Raw genomic sequence first — 20357 nt, forward strand, 5'->3', positions numbered from 1 at the left:
TCATCATTTTCCTGGTTCTTCTAAAACAGAGTGCTTGACCCTGAACACAAAACACAGCTATACAGCCCACAGAGATCTGAGCTAAACTCCCAGAGTAATATGCTATCCTCAATTGACACTGACAGGATCCCTGTTGGTGCTATTTGATATCATTCTGGGTATTGTTTTATTATTTTTAATTAGCTTACAAAGTAGCAGATTTCCTTATGTCATTTTATACATACTTAGTTTTGGTTGACCCATTCCCTCCCTGCCTCCTCTCCCTCATACTGCTCCCCTATCCCTGCTTAAACCCTTCTACCACTACTAATATTCCACATTCCACATTCATATCACATTTTTCTGATTACCCTTCCACCCTACTCACTTAAAGCTTCTTTTTCCTTTTTCATGGACCCTTTTCTAGTTTCCTCATATGTAAACACATTGACTCCCACATAAATGCACATATATAAAAATTAGAAGCAAAGATCCACATATGATAGAGAACATGCAGTGTTGTCTTTCTGACCCTGGATTACCTCATTTAATATATATTCTAGTTGCGTCCATCTATCTGCAATTTTATAATTTCATTTTTCTTTACAGCTGAGTAAAATTCCCTTGGGTATGTGTACATTTTCTTTATCCATTCATCTATTGGTGGATATCTAGGGTGATTCATTCCTCTACTATTATGAATAGAATACCAATTGTCATAGATGAGCAAATATCTCTGTAGTAGGATATAGATTCCTTTGGGTATGTGCCAAGAAGTGTTATGGCTGAGTCATGTGATAGTTCTATATTAAGATTTTTTTTAGAAACCTCCATATTGATTTCCATAGTGGCTGCACCAGTTTTCACTCTCAGTAGCAGTGAATAAAGATTCCTCTCCTCTTACCCTCACTAGCATATTTTATGATTAACTTGGTCTGTAAATAAACGTTATGACCAATACCCTTTATTTACTGTTTAACAAAGTTACTATTTCAATGTATATCAAATGAAATGCAATTGTTTTAACAAAATGTACATACAGGTAGAGATTAACTGATAATAATTTTTACTAACATTAGGAAGAACAAAAGAATGACACATTTTACTACAAAAACACAAAACAATATTTCATTATGAGAAAAGAGCAGGTTATTAAAGAAATCTATATAAATATTCTAATTGTTAAATAATTTCATTTGCTGTCTACCTGAATTGAAAATGATTCTCACCAAGTTGTCCAATGCCCCCTTCATGTCTTTATTCCTCAGGGCATAAATAAAGGGATTCAGTGTGGGAGTCACCACTCCATAGAAGAGAGCCATGAACTTGGGCTGGTCCTTTGTGATGGAGGAGGGGGGCTGAAGGTACATGCTAATGGCTGGGCCATAAAATAAGAGAACTACAATGAGATGAGAGGAACATGTCCCCAAGGCCTTTTTCCTTCCCTCAGATTTCATCTTAAATACAGCATATCCAATACTAGTATAAGAGGCAAGAATTAGGCATAGAGGAACAGCTAGCATAAAAATGCACACCACTGAGAGTGCAAGCTCATTAGCCTCCTTTTCACCACAGGCAGTCTTTATCAGAACTGGAATTTCACACAACAAGTGATTTAGCTTTTTAGAGCCACACAGTGGCAACTGTAATGTAACAGTGGCCTCTGAGAAAGCATAGGAAATCCCACTCATCCATACAGTGGACACTAATAAGATGCGGACACGTTGATTCATGATGAGGGTGTAATGCAGAGGTCTGCAGATGGCAACATAGCGGTCAAAAGACATAACAGCAAGGAGGAGAGATTCTGCTGCTCCCATTAAGTGGAAGACATAAAGCTGAACTGCACACCCCATGTAGCTGATGGTCTTTCTGGAGCTTCCCAGATTAAACAGCATCTGAGGCACAATGCTTGTGGTGTAGCACATGTCCAGAAAGGAGAGGTTGGTGAGAAAGAAATACATGGGGCTGTGGAGACGGGGATCTAACTTGGAAACCAGAATGATGGTGACATTCCCCATCATGGCCATGGGGTATGTTACCAGAAGAATAATGAACAGAGGGAGCTCCAGCCAAGGACGGTCAGCAAAGCCAAGAAGAATAAATGCTTCAGGATGGCTCTCATTGATTACTGCCATTCTCTGCAATGTGTTTCACCTATAATGAAGAAATGGAATAAACAGTCATGTTCCAAATAATTAAAAAATATAACTGTGTATTGGCCATCTAATCATAGAAGTCAGGTTAAAGTAACTTGCTGTGGAAATAATACACAGCAACTTGGCACAGAATTTCCCATTGTGCCACTGCTAATTAAAGACAGGTATCATCAACAATTAAACTAACTATTCAGAAACCAATTTCCTCCTCTGAATTACAAAGCTGATAATAACCATCTCCTCAAGTTAGGGTGAGGGCTCAATGGCTGTTTTGTAAAGTCCAAAACAATAATTTGCTAATTTTTCTGGTATAAAAAACAGTTGATCCCAGTAAAAGGAATATTCTGTTGTTCCCTAACCCCAGGCATCTGATGTAGTAGATGTGGATCAGGTCCTGCAATCAGGCAAATTTTCAGAAGTACCACTACAAGGCTTTACTAACATCTTAAGAAGAGTGGTAGTGTGGCAGCAGTATCAAAGAAAGACAAAGGCCTGCCTGGTTCCAAAATTTGAGTAATCATACATACCATCTCCATGGAAAGTAATATGACTTCAGATTTAAATAACCATATCTTAGCTATTTTTAATTTGGAAGAAATGTAAATATTTTTAACATCAGCTTCTTTGAATATAATTAAGATACTTAACTGTGGCAAAAGTTATCTATTGTCTAAGAATTTGTTTTCATTTGTATTTTTTTCCTGGGTAATTATTGAGTTCAAACTTCATGTGTTTGATGTTTTATGTGAAATTTTATTTTGTTTGCCCATCCTGTAGAAATTTTTGTTTATCACACTGGATTGCTGGTTTTGTTTGGTTTATTTTAGTTTGGGTTTTAGTTTTTGAAACAGGGTCTCATGTAGATTAGGCTGGCTTCAAACTCACTATGCAGCCACGAATGACCCCGAACTTTTGATCCTCCTGCCTATGGCTCTCCAATGCTGGGATTACAGGCATATGTCACCATGCCTGCTTTATGAGTTTGGAAAGTTATCTGTGCCCAACTGATAGTTGATGGCTAAAATATTTCATAATGTTAAGTAACCACCACTAGAAGAAAAAAGAAAACACAAATAAATCAATGCAGGCCCAGATACTTACTTGAAATTTCAAGATCTTTTAATCTTTCTAGTAACAGTTTTTTAAGCTAAAAGTCATATGCACAACTAAACCAACTAGCTGAGTCAAGAAACATTTTGAGAAAGACAAGTAATGAGTTCTGTTTATTTTATTTGTTTCCTTTAATGGGGATTTGTATTTCACCAAAGTCTTTCATAAAATGGGGGGGGGGATTAAGATAGAGAGTTAATGTAGCAGCTCAGTGACAAATTTTTTTTCTGCAAATTGATTGGTGGTATAATAACACTAGATTATATTCTTAATTTTCTTTTAAATCACAGTTTTCTCATTCTCTTCCCATTAAATCTTGAATAACATGTTTTGAGGTTCTACATAAAGCTACTTGGGAACTAAGATATAAATAAGCTTTTTACATTAATTCATTAATAGCCACCCTAAGCCTTAAGATCAATGGAAATTCCTATCTATCTTTTTGCATGTTGTCAACCATGCGTTCCTACAGACTGTTAATAATAGTTTCTAAAAATATCTTAAATGAGGACATGAAATATTGAGAGTATTAGGTTCAGAGTTTTTTGATTCCACAGAAAACATCTGTATTTTAGAGATATTTCATAAACGATTGTTTCCTATACTCCATTCAAATTTGATGTTACTCAAAATATTATAGGATTACAGCAAATTTAGAAATATAACTTGACCTAAGCTCATATTTCTCTCAAAATTTTATAGTGTAAGTGGGATACATATTAAACATATATTAATTAATTTGAATTTCTAAATAAAGGTTGCAAATTTTAGAATTTAGCCACATTATTAACAATTGCACTATTAGAAGCTTGTGATCTGTTAACTTTGCTTCCTTGCATGCACATTTTGTAATTTTGTACCACAGACTGTCCTCAAATCTTTTTATCCCCTCTTCTGCCTTCCCCCATCCTTCAGTTCTTCAGTGACTAATTCTGGACATGAGTCTCTAGGCAGTTTTCACTGTTTATTTTACATAATGCAGATGTCCGTAATCTCTCCAATTTGTTACACCAATTTCACAAAATTTGTATTATTTGGGATTTTTTTAAGATTACCTACCTTATTGAGTGTAGCTTTGCTTGTCGGTTGTGATCTTCTTATCACCCCTGAGCTTCTGTAGATATTTTCCCCAAAGATAGCAGAGACAAAGAAGATGTGCTTAACAATTGTGTTTTCCTCTTAAAAGAATTCAAGCTCTGTAAGTCTAACCATAGATTTCTCATCTCTTCCATGACATGCTCATATTTCATTATTTTTATGTCTTGTGTTCCATCTGCTTCTTGGTTCCTCTTTGAATGATTTCCCATAATGTTCTCATTATATGGGAATCTTTTCATTCACACATGTTTAAAGTCACTTTAGTTAAATGGTAAACTCTTTTCTGGTTAACATCTCATTTGAAATCATCATTCACATTTATTGTACCTTATTCATACTCTGGTCACATGATATTTTATTTATAGAAAGCTTTAGCTTTATATATGGTAAAACATTACAATAAAATAAATGTGACTTTTAATCTGACACCAAAATTTGGATGAAACACAAGGACAAATCACATGACATTTAACCACTTCTGCAGAAATTATTCATGTGAGATATGCACTTAATTGAATAAAGGCTTCATATTTCAATTGGATATCTAATGTTTAACAAATATAATGCTTATTGAAATTTAAGCATATTTAAGACTGGTTTAATGAGAGGCTAAGGCAAAGATTAACTATAGAAAGAAGCCTAATTGGTCCTCAATCCAAATAAAGATGATATTTCCAAGTTTAGAAAATGCTCCCTGAAATGAAATTCTGCTTTTTGTGTGCATTTTAAGCCCTGTGATCTATACATCTTCTAGACACTGTTAAAAATCCATAATCAAGGCAGCTGGAGAGATTGCTCAGCAGTTAAGAACACTGACTGTTCTTGCAGAAGACCCAGGTTTGAATCCCAACACCCACATGGCAGCTAACAACTGTCAGTAAGTTCAATTCAAGGTGACAGTGTTTTCTGTCCTCCATGGGCATAGCATGACATGAGTACACTTACCTACATGCAGGCAATACATGCATGCACATAAAAATAATAAATAATTGTTTTAAAAATCCGTAATCAAGCCTAAGTAGTCATCCATCAAGAAAAATTAAATCCCCTCATTTACAGTGAAATTGATATAACTGGAGGATATTACATTGAGTGAAATAAAGCCAGACACAAAACATAACACACTCTCTCTCATGTGTAGGAACTGAAAGATGTTGATCTGAAAGTAGAATAGTGGTGAGGAGGTTGAGGGAAGTGGTAAAGGGTGGCTTTTCAATGCACACTGTATAATTGTATGGAAGTATCATAAGTCTTATTAATATGTGAAATTAGTATGTGTAAATAAAGTTTTATATAAAAACCACCATTTTTTTAAAAAATAGCATGCACGTTCTTGAAAAGGAAGAGTCTTTTTACTTACCCTATTTTCTTAAATAGTCTATAAAAAAGAATTATGAAGGAATTCATTAGAGTTTTTCAAACTTTGAGACATGGTAGCTATTCTACTGTACACAGGTGAGCATTCAACGATAAGTTTCAAAACTCTTCATTTTTTAGGTAATGCAGTGTGCCAATGGGGAGAAAAAAACATGGCTTTGGAAGACAGTCACAGAAAACACCAACAGGATTTTCTGAGAGTATTTTTGTATACTGTTCCTGAGACCTCTTGGGTGTCGTTTTCACAAGGGCTACTCATTGGTTCTTCTCCTGGAGTTAGTAGAGAAAGTCCCTTGGGGAAGATCTCCCTATAGAAATATTTCTAATCAATGTTCCTCTATTGAACAGTGCCTGACTTATTTCAATTGACGTAACATATTTGTCCAAGTTGCTGAAAATGAAAGATTTTCCTTCTTTTTATTTTAAATATTATTTCATTGGATGTAGAAACCATATTTTCTTTGTCCATTTATGTGTGGATGCACACATGGGTTATATCCATCAAGATCTTGGCCACTGTCTGCAGTGCTGTAATGCACATGGATTTCAGGTGTCTCTTTGACATGCTATTTTTTTCATTTTTTATTTTATTTCATTCTCAATAATGAGATAGTTGATCATATATAGTAATTACATTTTGGTTTTTAAAATATTTTATTTATTATTTTTTATTTTGTGTGTATGTGTATTCCCTGCATGTATGAAAATGCACCTGTGTCACACAATGCCCACATAGGTCAGAAAAAGGTGTCAGATCCCCTGGAACTGGAGTTATGGATGGTTGTTAGCTGTGATGTGGGTGCTTGGAACTGAACTTAGGTCCTCTGCAAGCAGCCTGTGCTCTTAAATATCTTAAAATATTTTCTCTGTTAGTTCCATAGTTTGGGGTTTTATATTTGACAGAGCTAAAAATAAACTGAATAAAGATGCAAGATATAAAACAAATGGCAAAAATCAGTATATTTTTAAACACTAAAAGTGAATTATATGAAATAAGACACAAAACCCCATCATAGATGGGAGAGATTGGCAAGAAGCCCCAGCCTTAGCTGAAGATCTATTGGCTGCTTCTAGAGGGAGAGTTAGTTTTCTTTAAGGGTGTGATACAGGTAAATTGACTAGACTCCAAGAGACTAGACTCCACACCCAAGAGCATTAGGGGAACATAAACTAGACTCTATAGGTGCTAACAGAAAAATGATAATAGAGGTCATGAAGTCAGGGGGGTTATAGAGTGGGAGTGGAGATAGGGGAAGGGACCAAATTCTCAAAATGAAATATATAAAAATATCTCATTGATTACAGTTACAAAAAAAAACCCACAAAGTGCTAAAAAATGTTATTCAGCTTAGACCACTATTGCCCTGGTACAAAAACAAGATATAAAGGCAATGAAGAAACTTACAGACCAATTTTTTTTAACTTGGGGTCTTTTTAAATCTGAAGAACTAGTTCTCAATCAACACGCTCCTCAGTGCTAAGGGGATGCCTCTACTGGAGCATCTTCCTACAGCAATCCTCAGGCTCTGGGTAAAAATGCATTCTCTTGATTTTCTTAGAGCATAGTGAGGCTTAAAGAGTGCTGCCTGCACACCCAGTTGTCAGAGACCATTTTTTTTCTAATCATACATCCTTTAATTACTAAAATGTTAATTTTGTAAATGAATAAAATGAGCCTGAGGAAAGTTAAATAACCAGAGTTGGGGATGTTGCTCAGTATTAAAAGTATGTGCAGGACCCTAGATTTTATCAATAGCACAACACACACACACACACACACACACACACACGAGAGAGAGTTAATATAACAGAATTAACTCGTGATCATTTTCTTTTTTTCTCTTTTTTTATTTTTTAGACTGAACTTATGGCTAAGCAAATACTCTAACAATGAACTATGTCTCCAGCTCTTTTTATTTATTTCTATTTTTATTTATTTATTTATTTATTTATTTATTTATTTGACTATCTTTTATTTATACATAGTTTATCTCGATCACACCCACCTCCACTCCCTCTTATTCACCTGGACCCCTTCAAATCTGTCTTCCCCCACCTTCATGTCTCCTTCTTCTCCTTTTCTCTTCCTCCCCCTCTCTTTTTTCCTCTAATCACTGAGTCCAATTAGTGCTGCCTGCTGGAATATCAACTGATCTTTTTTGTTTAATCTCTTGATCTTGTACAGATCTTGTGCAGGTAACCATAGCTGCAGTGAGTTCAGGAGTGCAACAGCCACGTCCTGTACAGAAGACAGCATTTCACAGTACTCCAAATTCTCTGGCTCTTACATTCTTTCTGCCTCCTCTTCCTCGATGTTTCCTAAGCCTTGCAGGGGAGGTGATATAGATATCTATTTAGGGCTGAGCACTCAACAGCTACTTATTCTAAGCACTTCTGCTAGTTATCAGTCTGCATTGCTGCCTGCAGCAGACAGAGGCTTCTCAAGCCAAAGTCAGAACAGCATTGATCCAAAGATATAAACCTAAATATTTAGGAGGTTGTCTCAAAACATTTCCATTTAGTAAAACAACAGTTCCAGGCTTCCCCTAGTATCTATGAACTCCTGAGGCATGGGCTTTTGATGAGGTTTACAGTATCAGGCTTGTGGAGCAGGTTATGGATACAAGCTGGAAGTGATTGGTAACCCCCATAACCTGCATGCCACTACTGCACCAGTGCTCACATTTTGCCTTAGAGGTCAGTATTTTAGTATTTTTAAAGGACCAATATTCTTCAAGGACACAGACGCAAAAAAATCCTCAGTAAAATATTATGTCAAATTCAACGACATATTTAAAAAATGATTTTTCCAAGTGAAATTCATCCCAAGGAATTTTCAAAGATGGCTCCACATGTAGAAATAAATAAAGGTGATTCATCACATTAATAGCATCATGAATGAAAGAAGTATGATTATTTCAATGGAAACAGGAAAAGAATTTAATAAAATTCAACATCCATTCATGATAAAAATTCAACACATTAGGTATAAAAGGAATAAGCCTCAACACAATAAAGGCCATGTGTGAGAAACTTGGCCAAAATTAATCAATAAAAATAGAAAAGTTTGAGAAGAATAAAATGAGAAAAATAATTTAATCCACTTTTTAAACTTTTTTTTTCAATTGAGCTTTTAAATTTTCATACAATATTTCCTACTCACATCCAGATCCCCTCCCCAATCCAGGCCTCCCCTTCCCCCACCAAACCCTATGCACTCTGCCATACATGCTGAGTCCTATTCATTCAGGCGTATGTACCCAAATGTCTTTCAGTGTAAATGTGCCCACTGGAGTCTAGTCAGGCCATCCAGTGGTCATACATAAGTCTTACTCTCCTTCACCCAGCAGTAACCAGTCTCAAATAGTTCTTGATCTCGTGCTGACCTACAACCTATTGCTCGCCTCCCCTTTGGGCCCTTGTTTAATTGAGCTGACATAGGTCCCACATCGGATGCCACCTCTTGCACAGGCACATGTGAGCAAGCCTCCATTGGCCTGGAACCCTCCACCTCATACGTTCATGAACCAGCCCTGGCTCTTACAATCTTTTTGCCTCCTCTTCCACAATGGTCCCTGGGCCAGCATGGAGGAGTCCCACCCTACACTCTACAGTTTCTTTTTCTCCAAAACTTGGTCAGTTAAGGCCTTCTGTGTGTAACTCACGCTGATGTACGTGGAAGCCTCACTGGTGAGAGTTGAGGGTTGCATCAGCCTTCTCTCTACCCCTTATTCTGCTATATTCCATCAGGCTTAGTTGTAGGAATTTGACTGCAGATGTGTCACCTAGTACTGGGCATCTCCCAGGTGTATGTTCTTTATGGCTGACAAGATGTGCAACTCTGTGGTAGCCTCCATTTGCTGCAAAAAGATGTTTCTTTGATGAGTGCTGTACAGGATCTTTGTTTCTCTAAGTGAGGTCTCTTCTATGTCGCACTGCATTCCTTTCCAAGAAGTTCCTAGGTATACATATGCATTAATGTTCAGACACTCTATGTGCATTTCTCATAGGGTTTCTAGGGCGTCACTTTTCCCTCTAGGTTTCCTAGCCCCCTGAGATTCACTCATCTCTACTATTTTTTTCTCCCATCCTGTCTCTTTCCCTTCCTAGTCACAGTGCCCCCATTATTCCCACCCTCCCCTCAATACCTCTGGACTCCTGCCATCCTTCCATTCCTGACTTCCCTCTTTCTCTCACAATATGGTCCCTTGTGTGTCCCTCCCTCCTCCCCTCCCTGCCGATTACTCATAATTTTTCCACCTCCCTCAGGTAGCATCTGTTCCCTGCTATCTCCCTTTCAGGTTGTTTCCTTTCCTTTACCTTCATGTATCCTTTGCCTTTACCTAGCTCCTGGTGTTACATCAGAATTTATATACTCACATAGAAGGATTGGTGTACAGTCCACAAATGAGGGAAAACATACGTCACTTGTTTTTCTGAGTTGGTGTTACTTCACTTAGTATAACACTCTCTAGTTCCATCCATTTACCTGCAAATTTCATAATTTCATCTTTTCTTACTGCTGAGTAGAACTCCATTGAATACACGTACCACATTGTCATTAATCATTCATCAGTTGAGGGACATTTAGGTTGTTTCCATTTCTTAGCTATTGCGAAGAGAGCAGCAACAAACATGGATGTACAAGTGTCTCTGCAATAGGATGAGTTCTTTGGGTATATGCCAGTGAGTGGTATAACTGGTCAAATGGTAGGTTCATTTGTAGTTTTTTAAGAGTTCTCCACACTGCTTTCCATAGGGGTTGAACAAGTTTGTAACCCCACCAGCAGTGGATGAGTGTCCCCCTTTCCCCACATCCTCTCCAACATTTGGTATCATTTGTTCTCTTGATCTTGGCCAATCTGACTGGGGTAAGATGAAATATTAAAGTGGTTTTGATTTGCATTTCTCTACTTAGTAAAGATGTTGAGCTCCTTTTAAGGTGCTTCTTAGCCATTTTTATTTGTTCGCTTGAGAACTCTGTTTAGGTCTATCACCCATCTTTTTATTGGGTCATTTATTTTCTTGTTTCTTTCTTTTTTGAGTTCTTTGTACATTCTGGATATTAATCCTCTGTTGGATGTGTATCCAGTAAAGATTTTCTCCCACTCAGTGGGTTTCCTCTTCCCTTCCTTAGTTGTTAATTTTGCTGTACAGAAACTCTGTGATTTAATGAGGTCCCACTTATTGATTTTTGACCTTTGCCTGAACAGCTGGTGTCTGGTTTAGAAAGTCCTTTCCTGTGCCTATATCTTGAAGGATGCTGCCTATTTTTTCTTCTAGCAGTTTCTGAGATTCAGGTTTTATATTGAGATCTTTGATCCATTTGGAGTTGACTTTTGTGCAGGGTGAAAAAGAAGGGTCAAGTTTCATTTTTCTGCAGATGGAGATCCAGTTTTCCAAGCACCACTTGTTAAAGATATTATCTTTCCTCCATTGTGTCTTCTTAGCACCTTTGTTGAATGTCAGATGGCTGAATTATATGAGCTCATATTTGGGTCTTCTATTGTGTTTCATTGATCTACATGTCTATTTTTGTGCCAGTACCATGCTGTTTTTATGACTATAACTAATATAATCTGAGTCCTGGTGTGGTGATACCCCCAGCATTGTTCTTTTTGTCCAAGATTGTTTTAGCTATCCAAGGTCTTTTGTGATTCCATATGACTTTTACGATGATTTTTTCAAGTTCAGTGCAGAATGTTGTGGGTATTTTGATTGGGATTGCATTAAATTTATAAATTGTTTTTGATAAGATAGCTATTTTCACAATATTGATTCTACCAATCCATAAGCATGGTAGGTCTTTCCATCTCCTAGTGTCCTCCTCTATCTCTTTCCTTAGAGTTTTGAAATTTCTTTGGTTAGGTTAATTCCTAAATATTTTTTGAGGCTATTGAGAAAGGGAGGGGTTCCTAGGGTGCTTTTTTCTGAATGATTGCTTCAGTATATAGTAAGGGTACTGATTTTTGTAAGTTGATTTTGTATCCTGCCACTTTACTGAAAGCATTAATCAATTCAAAAGTTTTCTAGTGGCATTTTTTGCAAATAGGGATAATTTGACCTCTTCTTTTCCAACTGGTACCCCTTTAATTTCCTTCTCTTGTCTTTTTACTCTAGCAAAGGTTTCAAGCACTGTATTGAAAAGGAGTGAAGATAGTGGACAGCCCTGTCTGGTTCCTGATTTTAATGGGGATGCTTCCATTTTTTCTCCATTTAAGATGATGTTGGCTATGGGTTTGTTGTATACGGCTTTAATTATGTTGAGGTATGCTCTAGACCAACTCTTCTTAGGACTTTTAACATAAATGTATGTTGGATTCTCCCAAATTCCTTTTCTGGATCTATTGAGATGATCATGTGGTTTTTGACTTTAAGCTTGTTTGTATGTTTTATTACATTTATTGACTTACAAATGTTGAACCATCCCCACACGTCTGAAATAAAGCCGACTTGATCATGGTGGATGATATTTTTGATGTGTGTCTGTATGCGGTTTACAAGTATTTAGCTGAGTATCTTTGCATCTATGTTCATTAAAGATATGTGTCTATAATTATCTTTTTGTTGTAGCTTTATGTGGTTTGTGTATTAGAGTGATACTGACTTCATAGAAGAGTTTGGGAGTTATCCCTCTTTTTCTACGTTTCTGAATAATTTAAGCAGTATTGGTTGTAGATTTTCTTTGAATGTCTGGTAGACTTCTGCTGTGAATCCATCTGGGCCTGGGCTTTTTTTAGTTGGGAGGTTTGCATTACTGTTTCAATTTCCTTATTTGTTATAGGTCTGTTTAGGTTGTTGATCTCCTCTTGGTTTAACTTTGGTGGTGGCCATAATTTTAGGAATTCATCCATTTCTTTTAGGTTTTCAAATTTAATGGAGTATAGATTTTTAAAGTATTCCCTTACAATGTTTTGGGGTTTTTTTTTGGTGTCTGTTGTGAAGTTTCCCCTTTCATCTCTGATTTTTTTAATTTGGATATTCTTTCTTTCTTTTTGTTAACTGGGCTAAGGGTCTGTCTATCTTGTTTAACTTTCAAAGAATCAGCTGTTAGATTCATTAATTTTTTGTATTGTTTTCTTTATTTCTATTTCATTAATTTCTGCTCTGAGTTTTGTTATTTCTTCTCATCTACTAGGTTTGGGGTTGGTTTGTTCTAGCCTTTCCAGAGTCTTGAGTTGTATTGTCAAGTCATTGACATGTGCTCTTTCTGATTTTTTAATGTAGGCTTTGTCCCAGGAGCTTGGTTCCTCCATTGGGCAGGGCCTGCTGCAGAGAATTGACAGGGGAGAGTTGGACATGGAGGGAGGGGTTTCTGGGCACCATCTTGGGACAGAAGCCACTAATGGCCACATGGGTGTGGTGGTGGGGGTGGAGAGAAAGATGGCCCTGGCGTCTCACCCACAGGCATTTACTGACCTGGGGCGAAACTATGGGCCCAAGATGCATGGGCAAAAGTTAATGGAGACTGTGTGCAGGTACGGAAGCAATCTGGAATGGTGAGCTGAGCCATGCAGATCTGGATGCAGGGTGTCAGGTATTTGTTTCTTCGTAAGTTTCTCCATCTCCCCCCCTCCCTACTAAGACATAAAATGAAAAATTCAGTTAAAAATGTTATGTGGTGCCGGGGGTGGTGACGTATGCCTTTAATTCCAGCACTCGGGAGGCAGAGGCAGGTGGATCTCTGTGAGCTCAAGGCCAGCCTGGTCTACATAATGAGTTCCAGGACTGCTGGGGCTACAGAGAGACACTGTCTCAAAGGGACCAAAAAAAAAAATGTTATGTAGTTTGTCTGATAGTGCCCTGAGCAAGAGACTCTGGAAAAACTGAGGGCAGGTCAAACAGAGAGCGAAAGACAAAAATTTAGTGGGACAAAATTGGTACAAGTCTGAAGGATTAAAGTGCTAAAAGTTACAAACTGCAGAAGTTTGGAAAAAGCTAGAGAACTGATGGCAGAGCTGATGTGGTTTTTACAATGGATAAAAAATATGTAGCTAAAAGGGGGCTGGCCATGCAGAAGCATGGGCCACACCTGTGTTGTACATGAGGGTATGTTCTGGGTATGTGAAGATTTGTTAAAGGTTGTCCAGAGGCTAGAAAATCTTTTACTGGCTCTGGACACAAAGGAGCACCCAGAGAGTGGGCATGGCCACTTTGCATAATAAAAGATGTGTCCCAGGCAGGGGAAGCTAAAAAGGCTAGGGAGGTCCTGGCAGATCCAGCTCCAGAGCTTGAGAGAGAAAAAGGGACACTTTAACTTGTGTAAGGTCCAAGGACTCAGAGGAAAAAACAGATAATAATAAAAAAGAAGATAACCTAAAAATGAAAGTAGCTAAAGCTTCCCCTCAGATGTAACCATTGATACAAAAGGAAAAAAAAAAAGCTAACAGTGCTGTAGCTAGGAGACACTCCACACTGGAACTGTTAAAACTAGGAAAAACTTACAAGCAAGCAAAGAGCCCCTACCCACGTGGCTTGTGAGAGTATGGGACATGGGAGCAAATGACGTCAGTCTAAGTCCTTCAGAAGCTTCACAGCTGAGTTATATAACCACCCATCCATCCTTGCCATATAGGCTATTCAATCTAGGCCAATGCAGGGGGAGCAGTCCTTAATGGAGTGGCTGGTTGAAGGCAGATACATGGTCATCATCAAGGGAGACTGACATGATTAGCAGGGGCTGGAGGACTATAAAGGAGAGGCAGGCATTACTAAGAGAACTAGGTATGAGAAAAGCAATATATGATGCTCAGTTCACTGGGCCAGATAAGACGGTGTTCACCAGAGATATGAAGGAAAGCTTAATTCAACTGGGAGATTGAGAATGGTATGGGGCTTTAATGGTTTTACTAAGCCCTTTAATGGGACAGAATCTTTGTAAAGTGAGAGAGGCTTTGGCAAATCTAAATGATTCTGACCAGCACATAAAATGTGTCTGTAGAATAACAGAACATCCTGTAGGAGATATAAAAAATACCAAACAGAAGAACCTTTCCATGCTGTGTGAAACCTTGTTTATGACTGATTTAATATATAATGTTAACCTTCTTTTGAGTGTTTCACAGATGTGAAACCCATTTGAAAGATACCTGGAGAAGCAAAGACTAGCTATAGCTGTAAGATTCTTGGGAGTTTTATGGTTGGTTAAGTTGAAGACAGAGACTCCCAAACTATACAACTGTTAAGAAAATCTACAGTACTAGGGGTGGGTTGCCTGCCATGAGCTGTTGGTCAGAGAGAGAGCCTAGAGGTCCTCAAATTCACAAAGGCTATTGCCACTAATGTTGGTTGTACACTGAAAGGGTCAGTAAGGCCATGTTGCTGAAGACACTGTATGATGTGAGCATGGGAGGAAAAGAGGAGATGGGGCTGAGACTAAGCCAGAAAACTCCATGCTACTGGATGGATGACATTCATAGTGCCAGAAGGTGCTCTGCAGATGTTTGGGGAAGAAAGGATCCCTTATGATTCTACTCAACAGTGGACCTCATGTGCTGCACACTATGGTCATGCCAAGCAATACCTGTGAGTGTAATAGTGGCTTGACCAACAAATGTACAACTGACAAATTTCTAATTGGATAAGGCCTGCTCCTAGGGGTGGAACACACATCTGGTGCTGTAGACAAGGCCAATGCCTTGTGTTGAGAAAGACTATGGGCCTTAGTGGATACAAGTATACTTTTTAATGAATATAGTACTCCTACTGCAATATCTTCTAGGCATTTGTATTTACATTCGTGTTTGTTTAGGTGTAGCTATTTCCTTCTATTTGTCTTTATAGTAAAAGAAACACCGCTGAGATAGATCAATGGCCACGACTTAAAGACATATAATGGAGAGGCCCAAGAAGTCATTATCTTGCCATGATACAAGAGAGATTTCCCTACATCTGTCACCCCCTCCAAGGCTCAGGGACCTTAGTGGAAGTTTGGCAGAAAGATTGTAAGAGCAGAGGAAAGGGGTGGAGTGTGTCCCAGGGGCCTGGTTCCTCCAAGGGGCAGGCCTGCTGCAGAGAATTGACTGTGGAGAGTTAGCCATGGAGGGAGAGGCCATGCAGGTGTGGTGGTGGCCATGGAGAGAAAGATGGCCCTGGCATCTTACCCATGTGGATGTGAGAGGGAGCATTTACTGACCTGGGGCAAGACTGAGGGCCATTTGTTTGTGGCCCTATTTTGTGTTTCCATTGATATACCATTTTTGCTATCTTTCTGTGACCTCATACTCATTCCTTTCTTAGGTCCTTTGTATCACTTTAAGTATTTTCTGTAGTGCTGGTTTAGAAGACATGAATTCTTTTAGCCTATTTGTGTAATGGAAAATTTTCTGTTCCCCTTTGACCTTGATAGATAGTTTTGCTCAATAAAGTATTTGGGGTTGACATCCATGGTTGTTTAGACCTGGGAATACTTTGTTCCAGGCTCTTCTGACTTTCATAGTTTGCATTGAAAAGTCAGCTGTTATTCTGATGGGTTTTCCTTTATTTGTGACTTGTTTTTCTCTAGCAGCTTTCAGAACCCTCTCTTTGTTCTGTATATTTAATGTTTTTGTTATGATATGTTTTGGGGACTTTCTGTTCTGATCATGTCTTAATGGTGTTCTCTGTGCTTCTTAAATCTCTATAGGTATATCTTTCCTTTAGGGAAGTTTTCTTCCATAATCCTATTGAAGATATGTTCGAAGCCATTGGTTTGATTTTCTTCTCTTTTTTGCATGCCTATAATACATAGTTTTGGTCGTTTCATGTTGTCCACATTTCCTGAGTATTCCATTCCTGTGTTTTCTTAAATTTTGCCTAATCTTTGCATAAGGAGTCCAGGTCTTCAACTTTATCTTCCAGTCTTGATATTCTGTTTTCCATTTCATTCATTTGCTTGCGAGACTTTCTTCCTATTGTTTCTACTTGGTTTGTTGAGACTTTCAGTCCCGTATTCATTTCCATTTGGGTTTTCTTCACTATTTCTATCTCTTTAGTGAATTCACTTTTCAAATTATGAATTGTTTTTGATATTTCATTAAGCTGCATATTTGTATATTCATGAGCTTCCATCAAAAGTTTATGCCTTTCCTCTTTGTGTTGTTTGAGTTGTTTGTGTTTTCTTGTAATTCTTTGATCATGTTTATCACTGTTCTTTTAAATTCTGTGTCCTGGGATTCTACAGGGTGGGTCTCAATGTTCTGCCCTTCTGTAGGACTGGTTGGTTTTGTTGGGGACATATTTTCCTGATTTTTCATATTATTTGTGTTTTTGCATTGCCATCTGGGCATATGGATATTCTTTGTTGATTGTGTGTTCAACAGGAACTTCTACTCTGCTTTTATTTAATTTAATTTTGATTCAAAGTCCTGGCTGAGCAGGTCTGTCTGCCTGATCCAGATGCTGATTTACCAGGGTCCTGGCTGAGCAGGCCAGTCTGCTTGATCCCAAGGCTGGGAGTTTGCAGGTAAGAGGGCTGCCTAGGTAATAACTTAGGGGTCTATGGTAGGGCAGATGGTTAATTGGTTTGGAAAGGTAGTCCTGGGATTTGGGTTTAATGAATAGGAGCCAGCCTGTGAGAGAGGCTTGCAGGGACAGTAATAAGAGGAATGGGGTAGCTAGTCCTCCTGTAAAGAATGAATTGGGGTTGAGGCTCTGCCTGCCTGTGAGAGAAGCCAAGCCAGCAGGGGATGGCGTGGGGACTGAGCTGACCTGTGAGAGAAGCCAGGAGGGGACAGAGTGTAGTGGTTAAGAGAAATTGGGGAGGGAGGCAGTGAGCTTGATCAGACTTACCAGAGTCCTGGCTGAGCAAGTCTGTCTGCCTCATCCAGATGCTGATTTACCAGGGTCCTGGCTGAGCAGGCCAGTCTGCCTGATCCTGAGGGTGGGAATTTGCCAGTGAGGGGGCCACCTGGGTGGTAACTTAGGGATCTATGGTAGGGTGCATGGTTAATCTGGTTTGGAAAGGTAGTACTGGGATTTCGATTTAAGGAGTAGGAGCCAGCCTGTTAGCGAGGCTTTCAGAAACAGTGATGAGAAGAATCTGAATCCATTAAAAAAAAAAAAAAAAAAAAAAAAACCTCCTCCCGGTAAAGAAAAGTACAGGCTATCCTGGCTTCACCATTGAGTTCTAATAGAAACCAATATCAATCTTTTCTACATCCTTCAAAAATTATTGAATAAGAGGAAGTGCCTCTAATCTCACTTTGAGAGGCCATAATTATCCTTACAGTAAAACCTGATAAAAAGACTACAGCAAAGAATACTTAGAACAATATCCCTAATTAACACAAATGCAAAAGCAATCAACAAAGTTACTTAGAATCAAACTCAACAACACATAAAAAGGTTCTAGAGGAAAGAGATTCACTTTCTCTAGGAAGTGTGGCCACTGGTGGGCTACCCATGCTCAGCAGTTGGTTCCACACCATGAGCATAGGGACAGGACTAATTAGATCCCATATATTGTATGAAAGAAAAGAAAAAGAAAGGAAGGGAGGGAGGGAGGGAGGGAGGGAAGGAAGGAAGGAAGGAAGGAAGGGAAAGGAAGGAAAAGAAAGGAAGAGAGAAAGAATGGGAGAGAGGTAAGGAGGGAGGGAGAGAAAGAGGGAGAGAGAGAGGAATGGAGGGATGGAGGGAGGGTAATGTGTTCCAGAGCTAGTGAAAGTTAAAGGGGAAGGGGATGTTTATCATTAAGATACATGGAATCCATATTGAAATTTCCAAAGAATAAATTTAAAACATTTCAAAGGGGCTGAAGAGATGGCTCAAAAGTTGAGAGCATTTGCTGCTCTCAAGGGAACCCAAATTCAGTTTTCAGTATCTGTGTAGAGCTATTCATAACTGCTTATAACTCCAGCCCAGTAATCTGACACTCTCTATGGCCTCCATAGATACCCATCCACATACCTTCATGTGTGCACATATACACACATATACATAAAAAAGATAAATATTTTTAGAACATTTTAACTAAAAAAATCTGCACATGAAAGTAAATATTTAACAAGGACAAGAGAAAATATTCAGATAGGAAGAAAATATTGTAAATCATACATCTGATAAGGACGCAATATTCAAAATATTTGATGAACCTACACAATTCAACAGTAAGAAAACAAATAGGCCTTTTTTAATAGGCCAAGACTGGTGATGTATTCTGTAATCCCAATTCTTGGGAGGCTAAGGAGAGAGGATTATGAGTTTGAGTCCAACCTGGGCTTATCACAAACAAAACCAAAATAAATAAACAAATAGTGTTTAAATATGGGCAAAGGACCTGAAAGGAGCCAGTTCTCAAAACACAGAAGTGGTTGGTAGTTTTATGAAACAATGTTCAATACAATGGAAATGCCAATCAAAGCCACACATATCTCCTCAAATGTGTTATAGTAGTTAAGATAAATATAAGTGTTTACAATGATGTCGAGAGAGGAGAGGTGTATATTGTTGGTGGTCATGTAAATTGCTATATCTGTATGCAAAACCATATAGAGATTCCTTCAAGAACTAAAAATAGCATTATCATATAATTTCACAGCCTCCATCCTGGGTGTATATCCAAAGAAATTAGGCACACCAATGGTTGCTGCAGGATAAAGAGTGTCAAGATACAGAACTAACATAAGTATTTGTTCCTCAAGGATGAATAGATTTTAAAATATGGTATAAAAAGGCCAGGTGTGATGATGAATGCCCTTAATTTCAGTACTTGGGAGTCAGAGTCAGACAGATCTCTGTGAGTTCAAGGCCAGCCTGGTCTACATAGTGAGTTCCAAGCCCACTGGGGCTACAGGGAGACCCTGTCTCAAAAAGACCAAAAAATTAAAATTAAAATTAAATTATGATATAAAAACATGATGAAATACTGTTCAACACTTGAAAAGAGGAAAATTGTGTCATTTGTGACAAAAATTTGATAAAATTTAAGATTATGCTGAGTAAATAAACCGGAGACAAAAAGTTAAATACTGCATGATCTCACTTAAATGTGGAACCTAAAAAGCTGAACTCACAGCACCAGAATATAGAGTAGTTGTAACCAAGGGCTTAGACTGCAGAAAGGGTACCTGGGGACAAGGCACATGTTAATCAATAGGTATAAAGTTTCCACTAGGAAGAATAAGTTCTATTGATCTATTACATCACATTGTAACTATAGTTAATAATAATGCATTGTATACTTCAAATTGCAGAACAGAGTAGATTTTAAATGTTTTTCACAACAAAATAATAAAAAGTATGAAGTGATGGATATTAATAAGGTTTATGAAATTATTCTACAATGAATATGTTTTTCATAACATCAGTTCATCACTCTATGAATATATATTCATTAAATTGTATATTTATATTGTATTAAGAATGCAAATATTATTTGTCAACTAAAAATAAAACATCCTTATAAAATGATAACCAGAAAAATAGTGGGAAAACACCTTCTATTTACATTTCATGTTCACAGTTTATGTGAAACAAATGAGTTGATGAAAATTATGTCTGTCACACCAAAATGCCTATTTTGGAATAGTATCACAAAATAGATTGACAAAGAAATTAACATCAAAATACCGCACAACTGATTTCATCTAAGTCATAGAAATAAAATGAATCTTTAGGTGAACATTTTGATGGAAAGTATCATTAACAATTTCTGTT

The 20357-nt window shown here is 37.9% G+C and overlaps 1 protein-coding gene across 1 annotated transcript; it reads right to left on the reverse strand.

The window, feature by feature from the left end:
• Positions 1-1154: 1154 nt before the first annotated feature.
• Positions 1155-2117, reverse strand: LOC103730139 (olfactory receptor 2B11-like). Its single transcript, XM_008828325.1, has one exon. The coding sequence runs from the start codon at positions 2115-2117 to the stop codon at positions 1155-1157; it is 963 nt and encodes a 320-aa protein (XP_008826547.1).
• Positions 2118-20357: the final 18240 nt, after the last annotated feature.

The sequence above is a fragment of the Nannospalax galili genome, unplaced genomic scaffold (genome assembly GCF_000622305.1).
Source record: "Nannospalax galili isolate Female #2095 unplaced genomic scaffold, S.galili_v1.0 scaffold813, whole genome shotgun sequence".
Taxonomy (NCBI): domain Eukaryota; kingdom Metazoa; phylum Chordata; class Mammalia; order Rodentia; family Spalacidae; genus Nannospalax; species Nannospalax galili.